At 54.9% G+C, this 9,165-nt stretch overlaps 1 protein-coding gene across 1 annotated transcript; it reads right to left on the bottom strand.

The window, feature by feature from the left end:
* Positions 1-239: 239 nt before the first annotated feature.
* On the bottom strand, positions 240-8,946 carry PAX1 (paired box 1). Its single transcript, XM_042930177.1, has 5 exons — positions 8,694-8,946; positions 7,621-8,250; positions 5,898-6,040; positions 5,157-5,379; positions 240-331 (listed from the first exon to the last, which is right to left on the bottom strand). Exons 1-5 carry the CDS (start codon positions 8,944-8,946, stop codon positions 240-242), a joined length of 1,341 nt encoding a protein of 446 aa, XP_042786111.1.
* Between the last annotated feature and the right edge of the window lie 219 nt (positions 8,947-9,165).

Genomic DNA, 9,165 nt, shown 5'->3' with positions numbered 1-9,165 from the left:
CTAAAGCCAAAGTTCAGAAAAGCCTAAAACTCCTGGGCGGCAAAGGAAATGTAGCCGCCGGGCCGGTGGGCAGGGCGAGATCTGGGGGCCAATGGGGCGGGCCCCCAGCAGGCCGGCTCCCGGCACCTCCTCGGTGTGTCCAGGGTCCTGCGCGCGTCGCCGGGACTGCAAGGCCGAGCTGCGCGCCCCGGTCCTCCCGCGGGTCCGCTGCTTGCTCCGGGCTCAGGGAAGCGCTGCCCCTAGGAGGTCGAGGCCGGGATGGGCAGTCCGTGTAAGCCACTCAGGCCGTCTGGGGCCTTGCCGCCGGGGCTGGGAGGCTTCCGATCGGCCACTGCGGGAGGAAGCACAGGGACATCGGTCACTGGTTGGCGCGGCGCAGAGCGAGACACCTGGAGGCCCGGGACCTCCGCAAATTCGGGTGACAGCGCGAGGATCCGGGGTCGACACTTTAGGGTGTTGGAAGAAGGAAGCAGGGACCTGCACTCTCCATGGGTCCCACGCGCGCGCTAGCGCGCCCACCCTTCCAGATCCCCTTAAGGGAGCCACTCCAGGGCACAGACTTTGCCGTTTTGCAAATGCTCCCTGACCGCGGCCCGGGTGCACTTGCGTTTGCCCCGCACGCTCTCAATAAAGGAGACGATGGGCTCGGGGCTGCCCGGCCTAGTCGTGCACCCCGGGGTGAGGAGAGGTTCTCAGCTCCAAGACCGCAGGGAAGGAGACACGGAGCTGAGACCCGCGCGCCCCTCCTCCAATGGCCACCAGACACCAGCCACGCGCGCAAGTCGTGGGGGGCGGGGTGGGGGGAGATCCCAGCGGGTCAGGTCCGCTGTCCCTCAAGCTACTTGGGGCGCTCGCGGTGCGCAGGGGGCAACCTAGTGGAAAGCGGGTCACCAAAGCCGCCCCTAGTGGACGGCCCGCGGCCGCTTGGATCCCTACCACACAGGAGGCGGCCGTGCTTTAAGTGGGAGGCCGTCTTCGTTCTGCCCTGCGGCCTGGGGACCCAGCTGTGATCCCCCACTGCGGAAATAGCATGCCCCGGGGCCTACGGGCCTCCGGATTAAGTGACAGTGGATTTGCCAGATCAGACGGCATTCTGCGTGTTGCTCTATTATTTCGGGTTTTGGGAAGGGGCCCAAGCGCTGCCGCTGGAAACCAGCAAAGTGACGGCACGATTGCGCAACCTCTGTTTCTCCTTTCCCAGCCCCCCGGCCGCTCAGCTCTTCCTGCTGGAGGCACAAATTGTTTATACCTAAAGCCTCCCATTTTCAACTTTCTTTCCCCCACCCCCTTTGCAAGTGCTTTTTTAAAGGGGTAGCTCAAAGCTCCTCACTTTGGGATGAGGGGGAACACTTTCCCCTGCAGCTGCCCGCACCCCAGTCCCAGGTGCCGCTTGCCGTGGCTGCGCGGAGCTGGGCCCGATGACCCTGTTGGAGGGACGGGGTCTCTCTCTCTCTCTCTCTCTCTCTCTCACACACACACACACACACACACACACACACACACACGCACATCTGGTTTCGCAGAGGTTTTGAAGCTATCTGAAGACCTTTTCAGGACACAGTGATCAGTCTGCTCTCCCTCGACTGTCAGCTCTTTCCTAAACACAGTTGTGTCCGCTCAGCCAGCGAGGTCTATAGACCCTCGCTTTCCACTCTGTGCGATCGCTTCAAGGTGAGGACCTGTTTAGAAAACATCAGAGGAGGAGGAGGTTTCTCAGCCTTGGGCCGGTTGCCTTAGACATAAGCGAGAAAATGAACTGGTAAAAAGTTAGCATTCAGGAGCCCAGAGATAGATTCCACCCCAGCCTAGTGGGGTGACTCCTGCAGCTGAGTTTTTAGTTCTGTCCACACCAGGCCCTTACCACAGGACCTTTCCTCCCCTCCTTTCCCACACGCAGGGCCCAGGGCAACGTGAGTGGCTGCATAGGGAAGGCCTGGGAGGCTTGAACGGCCTTAGGTGCCCTGCATGCTCATTTAATCTTAGTGGGCAGGAATGGGGACAAGCGTTTTCAAAATACTGGGACTGCGATTGCAGGGCCACTGGGACCTTGGCTGGGGCGGACACAGGAGGGATCTGGGAAGGGGTCTCCAGGCCAGGTCAAAGGAAAGCGGGCTGGCCGCTGCTGGTTTCTTCCACAAACGCCTGTACCCTGTGCGGCTCTCTGGCAAAGTTTGCTTTCTGGATTAATCCTTCAGGTGCTAATCCCAAGCAGAGATGACTGGAACGAAGCTTCAACTTATGTTTGACAAATACAACATATTTTCTTGGAGAAAAGCAGTATCTTATAGATTCGATATTCAAAACCTTAGTCTTTCCAAAGACACTATGGGAGGGATTTTAGAACCACGAGAAAACACACTGTAAATTATAAATACTAGCTGTCCTGAGCGAACATCTGGTGGCCTCTGTCACTTGTCTGGAGGCAGGGAAGGTGTGTGTGGAGATGGTCCTGCTCTGGCTATTACAAGAAAGTGGATGGGTGTTGAGATTCCCAGAATATCATGTCCCCTCCAAATGTAGAGGAGGCGGAACTTTCTTATTCTCTCAGGCCCCAAGAATTAAACTTTCCTTTCACAGATGGAAAACATAAATCATATTTTCTCACTTACATAAGAGGGAGCCCAGCTTCACTACCCTTTACCAAGATAAAATTAATATGTTGCAATGCGTAATTTGACATTTGATTTGGTAACAGTTAATGTCCATTTGCACCTGATCTGGAGAATGCATTGAAACATATGTATGTGTAGATAAGTAGGTACAGTATTGTGTGTGTTGTGCGTGTACGCACTAGATGACCAAAAGTATTTGCTTTTTACTGAGCATTCATGATATTCAGTTGCTTTCCATACAGAAATTGTTACTGAAAAAAAATTCCTACTATTCTTCAAAACTGAACAATAATTAATGATAGTAACTTGTCTTATGGGATAAGTGTCTTTGAAGATAATTTAAGTAATGATTAGAGAAATTAAAGGCAGTGATTCTTATTACTTTGTAATTTTTCAAAGACCAGTTGGGGAGGAGGGAGGGAAAGTGAAGGTCTTTGAAGTCAACTTTTCTGCCAGTGAGAAAAAGGGTGAAACTCCATGCCCCAAGTAGGCATGTAATTCTCATTATTTTTATGTTCCTGTTCAAACACTAACACTTGAAATGCCAGCTTGAGAAATCGTTTTCGATGATGAGCCTGATTTATTCAATGATTCTTTACCTAGATCTCTAAAGAACTATGGGGGTCAGGAAATTAAGGTATTAGTAACTAAGGTAGCTAATTATTGCTGTGGATTTTGAAAATGGGTGGGATATTTAATAATAGGAAGCAAATATGCTGGTAAAAAAGGGCCATGAATGCCAGTGTCATTCAACGGCTCTGCATTTCTGAAAGAAAAGTATCTTCTAAAGAAAGTCAGCCACCAACGAATCCCCCCTCAGTCAGCTAGAATTAGTTTAGAATTCTGAACTGTATGTTTTACCTGTGAATTGTTACCTACTCATCATAATTTGTTTCTCATGTAGAGTTTGAAATTTCTCAGGACAAAGTTTGTTTGGTTAGCAAACCAAAGGCATTATTCTGGAGGTATGAGTCCCTTTTCTGAAGTCTTCCTTCTCCCTGAGATCAGCCCAGGGGAAATCATTTAAATTTGTGGGTATACTTTTCTATTTCAAATGAACCTGCCTCGTTAAATGATTTATGTAATGAAGAAAATTCTGTTTCTATTTCTAATTTAGCAGATAACCTCTAGCTGCTGAGAAAACAGGAAGATTTGAGGTCAAGAACAAGACCCTGAGTAAAGCAATCATCCTGAGACCCCCCACCCCCATTTGCCCTTACATATAAAGCTTAAAGGGATATTAATACTCAGTTTTTGTAATTTATACTCCAACATGTTTGTGCTCTAAAAGAAGTGGAAACAGCAATTTTTTTTCCTCCCCTTGACTGCTACTGTTGACATCTTAATCTTTTCTCTCTCTTTCAGATCATGCTGTTGATCTCACTGAAACTACATGGAAATACAGTTTTTTGCCTGGACATCACAAAGAAGGACTTCTGCCTTGGCAGGTGTGAGGCAGATCAGACGGTAAAGATCCCTTTGTAATCTGGAACATCCCTCTGCCCCACAGTGCCCTCCAAGTTTGTGCTCAGTCTCCTTCGCTGCTGGGAAGGGAACTCCTTCCTTTTCTAGGGTTGTAGAAGTTGCAAAATTCTGGTGATGAGAACCCAGATGCAGGAAGGTTTGAAATTAGCATATTCAGTCCATCCATTCACCAACAAGGAAAAGGAGACTCAAGAGCAGGTGAGCTTTTCCCAAGTTATAGGAAAAAATAGCACCCAGAAGGCAGTGTAAGAAGATGCCCCTCACTGTTGACCGTCAATTAAATACCTCAAATCTGTTAAGTGGACTTCTCGGAGTGGATTTATGGAGGGAGAAGAGGAAGGAGAATTTCCAGCTGCATTTCCCATAGAAACAAGGATGCCAGATCACACAGAATTCAAGAGTCTAGATAGACTTGGGGATACATGATTGAAATGTTCTCTCCATTCCCAAAGCATGTGTTTAAGGAAATGAATCAGAGAAACCAAGAAAAAGAGAAAAAGAGAGAACAGGGGAAGGAAGGAAGGAAGGAAGGAAGGAAGGAAGGAAGGGAGGGAAGGAAGAAGGAAGGAAAAAGAAAAGGAATAGGTGGTGCCTGGAAGAATCCAGCTGTCGTCCACAAAGCTCTGCAAGCCACAGAAAGGTGAACCTGAAGGTGCTTCTGGACCCTTCAACAGATGGAAAAATTGAGAGCCAGAAAGGAACAATAACTTGGTCAAGGGCACAAAACAAGGTTGGAACCTAGGAGTCCTGTTTGTCAGCCTGACCCTCTTCCTCTCTCTCGCTACAATTCAGGAAAGACAGTCCTGAGACCTCTTTCAAACTCTACCTGCCTTTCCAGGGACAGAGCATATACACCATACACACCTGTTAAAAATTAATCTGCTTCAAGAAGCTACAAGTTTAGTAAAGATTTATGCCTGGGACCCACTCCAGCTCTCCTCTCTCTTCTCTCTCTCTGCCTCTCTTTCCGTCCCTCTCACCACGACCCAGCCCACACTCCAACACCCTTCCTAACCCTAGGGGCATTCATCCGACCCCTTCCCTGCCAGCACCCCTCACCTTCCCGGCTGGGATGCTTGAAGGTCATCGCTGCGGCCAGCTCCCCGCCGTGCACAGTGACGCCGGCCCCGGGGGGCGCCAGCGGGGGGCCCTGCGCGGGCGACCAAGGCGGCCCGGGGGCGAGGTAGCCGCCGGCCGGTGCGCTGTACACGCCGTGCTGGTTGGAGGCAGGGTAGGCGCAGGCCGGGAGGAAACCGCCTACCGCAGAGAGGCCAGAGGCCGACTGTGAAGATCGAGAGGGACAGACCATCAGCAGCAGGCAGTCCCCGCGTATTCTCCCGCAGGCGCAATTACTGAGCTGGGGGATCCTCATTTCCCCCAGCTATCCCCTCGGATCCCCACGGTAAGCCTGGCCGCTAATTTTCCCAGTAAGGACTCTGGCAAAGTGATGTCCATGTAAATTGTTATAAATAATAGTGGTTAGGGGGTCATGGTATTTACCACCCAAGATTTAAAAGGGAGTCCTCTATCATCTGTGTTCCGGGTTCCAGCTTTTTAAAATAAATGTATCTTGGCAAAAAGCAAGGCAATCCCCTGGACAGGCAGCCTCCCCAAACTAGCGCGATTGAGAAAATGAGAGAAATCTGTGGCGCAGACTCTCGCCGGTGGGGTAGCCAGACACACCAACACGTTCGCCGGCCTGGGAAAGAGTTCTCTTCCCTTTCTCTCTGCCCCCACCCTCCGACCCTCCCGCTCCCCAGTTAAAGACAACTCCTTCCCCGGCGCGCGCCGCCTGGCTACCTGAGTGTATTTAATGTCTGCGTCCAAGGCAGGTTTCTCGAGACCATTCACTCCAGGGGTGGCCGGGAAGGCCGTGCGGTTCACGCCGGCCCAGTCTTCCATCTTGGGGGAGTAGGCGGCACCTTCGCTCCCAGCCAGAGCCCCTGCGGGGACACAGGACGGATTAGAAGGGGCATCCCAATCTGTGCTGGGCACACGCGCGGCCCTCGGGCCGGGACGTTTCCACACAAGCCTACAAGCACTTGGCCGAGGGTCCTCCGGAACACCTGAGACACTCAAAATCTCAGAAAGCGATCGGAGGCAGAGGGGCGGCTGGGCACCGGGTTTCGCTTTCACTCCTAGCAGGGCATAGGGAAGAACGGCCTGCTCCGAGCTCCTCCCAGACTTCGACCCGCTTGCCGCGAAATGGGAAGTCTCTGGCGGGTACTCGGCCTGTAAGGCAGGGGCTGGGCGCACTCGGCCGAGGCGCCTTTCCGCTGTCCACAGATGGCACCCGGAATGGTCCAAGTTCACATCCACAGCAGGCTCGTGACTATTATATGGATTCTTCAGTCTGAACAGGCGTCTGGAAGGCGACGCAGAACTGCCTCCGGAGACCTACCGGATCTCCCAAAAGAGGCAACAACACAGCCACCACATGCTTCTCAGACGCATGTCTGCTCCTCCAGCACTTCGTGTGCATGGGGAGCCAAGAGAAGACTCCAGATCTGAGCACAAGCCTGATGAGGTCACCTCCCAGCCAAACGCCCACTGATCCCACCAAGGGAGCTTTGGCCCTAGCAGGTGGCCCAGGCTGGGTTTGAATCGGGAGAAACAAAGCTGTGCTGGGCCTCGGAGGGCACCCCAAGGCATCTGGGGCTAAGCATTCAGTTTCCTTCCAGCTGTCCCTCCCTCCTCTCCCTTGGGATGAGGTGAGTTTTGCTTTTTACCCCCCTGCTGAGTCTGCTCACCTAAGAGCACGCCATTCCCTGGTCCGCTGTTGGGAGAAGAGGACAGTGTGAAGAGACTCACAAGTTCTTCCTGAGCCCCAACCATGACTGCCCCAAACCTCCCTCCCTCCTTCCGCTCCCTCCCACTCCTGTTGAGAATGAGGAGCAACACTTTGCTGTGTTATAATTGCAGGCAACGAGCAAATCCTTGTGGCTCTCCCCTGACCCCTGTGGCTGCAGCCCTGGGGCTCTTATAAAGGAGACCCCAGCTCCAGGAGCTACAGGGCCTCTGGGCCTGCTGGAGATCTAGGCCACTTGACAAGACCAGCTAGACAACCCCCTTTGGCCTTTACTCAAAAGAGCCTTGGGGCCTGAGAAGAACAGAACTCTCTAGGGTACGGTAAGGGAACCCAAAATATCGGGATATAAGAAAGGGTCGCAGAATTGACTCTGCAGTTTGTTTAGCTTAGATCTGGTGATAGGAGTTTGCATACTTTTTGCAAGAATGAAAAAGCGCAATTTCAGGCCTCTGAATTTGTGGTCGGCGATTGCTCTTCCATTTGAGAAATACTTTCCATATTTGTCATAAAAAGTTCAAGATGTCCGAGGACTCCCACAGAAGGCGCAAGACCCTCAGTCTCCCTGGCCAGCCCTGAACCCTCCCTTGAGCCATAACCGGTCTGAGGAGGATGGCAAGTGTGACCCTTCACCTGCATGCCCGCCCACCCACCCCACCCCCCAATCTCCCAATTCTGCCCCTTCCAGGAACGCAACAGAGGGTCGCTGAGACTGACCTGTTTGCTCCATAAATGTTCGGATGCCCAGGATATTGCTGACCGAGTGCGCCGAGGGCCACGAACGGGGAATGCTGACGTGGCTTGCTGTGCCCGGGACCCCGTGGTGGCTGCCCATCTTGGCGCCCGTGGGCGACACAGGGCTGGGGTAGGGGTATTGGTAGATGTGGTTGTAGGGCAGGGCCGGCTGCGGCGGCGGCTGCTTGCTCGCCTCGTAAGGCCCCGGCTGACCCAGGCTACCAATCTTATTGCGCAGGATTCGGCTGATGGAGCTCACAGAGGGCACGTTGTATTTGTCGCAAACGCCGTCGGCCAGCAGCCGGTCGCGGATCTCCCAGGCAAAGATGCCAGGGTCGCCCTGCTTGTAGTCCCGGATGTGCTTGACCACGTTGGGGGTAGTGACACGAGGTTTGCTGCCCCCGATGGCCCCGGGCAGGATGGACCCTGTCTCGTTGTAGCGCGCCAGGATCTTGCTCACGCAGCCGTGGGATACGCGAAGCTGCCGGCTGATGTCACAGGGTCGGATGCCCAGCTGCGCCAGCTCCACGATGCGCAAGCGGATGGCGTTGGGCAGGGGGCGGCCGTTGACGAACACACCGCCCAGCTGGTTCACCTCGCCGTACGTCTGCTCTGCGGACGCGCCGGACGACAGTAAACGGGAGGGAGAGAAAACACCAGCGGGTTAGCCAAGAAGGGTGGCCACACCAGACGAGGGGCCGCCTCTGAAAGTGACCGGCGGGCGGATCCTCAGAATCTGCGAGCAAACGGACTGTGTCCGGGCTCCGGGAATGGGCACCCGCGTAGGGACCGCAGAGGGGGACGCCGAGCGCTTCAGCCCTGTAAGCCCTTTCTCGACTTTTCACGCATCTAATTGGAACATCCCCTCCTGCGACACGCCGAACTCCCCCACCCCCAACCCCCGAGGGTTGGGGGCGTGCGAAGAACGCGACTTCTCCGGGACCCGGGACCCGGGACCTGCTCTCCCAGGGAGTGCAGGAGAGAGGGAAGGGAGGCGCCGGGACGCAACCCGCCTCGTCTGCCCGCCCGCGCCCTGCCTGCCTCCCGCCCCTTACCCATAGCGCGCGGGCCAGCCAGCTGTCTGGCGCCGAGGCGGCCGGGGCTGGGCCCGGCGCAGTCCGGGAGAGCTCGGGCGCCGCCGCCGCGGGAGAGGCATAGAGGGAGGGCGCGCGCGAGTCGTGAGCCGCGGCGGACGGGCCGCGGGCTGGAAATGCGCCGTGCGCCGCCGCGGAGCGCGCAGCCGCCCTCCCCCGGGCGCTCCCAGGACACTCTCCACGCCCGCGACCCCAGGCCTAGAGTGAACTTCATCCGATTAGGAGAAATTCGTCTGATCGGGAGGCTGCAGAGTGCGGGGATCAATTTGACGTGTCCTCCACGTCAATCTCGGCAGTCACGCCGGAGACGCGCGAGTTGGCAGCTCATTGGTTCCCGTCACTGCACCCCAGCGCCCCCCTCCCGGGCCTGAAACTCTACCCCCCTCCTCCTGTCCTCCTCTCCCCTCGGCCCTCTTCCGGGACCCATCCCCCC

The sequence above is a fragment of the Panthera leo genome, chromosome A3, assembly GCF_018350215.1.
Source record: "Panthera leo isolate Ple1 chromosome A3, P.leo_Ple1_pat1.1, whole genome shotgun sequence".
Lineage (NCBI taxonomy): Eukaryota > Metazoa > Chordata > Mammalia > Carnivora > Felidae > Panthera > Panthera leo.
The sequence above is the reverse complement of the archived record's forward strand: the minus strand, read 5'-3'. Positions and strand labels throughout refer to the sequence as shown.

Coding starts and splice junctions, on each gene's coding strand:
- PAX1 (XM_042930177.1), bottom strand. CDS start 8,946: ATGAAGTTCACTCTAGGCCTGGGGTCGCGGGCGTGGAGAGTGTCCTGG. Junction 8,251..8,693: donor GGCTGGCCCGCGCGCTATGG/GTAAGGGGCGGG, acceptor GCGCGTCCGCAG/AGCAGACGTACGGCGAGGTG. Junction 6,041..7,620: donor AACATTTATGGAGCAAACAG/GTCAGTCTCAGC, acceptor GTGTCCCCGCAG/GGGCTCTGGCTGGGAGCGAA.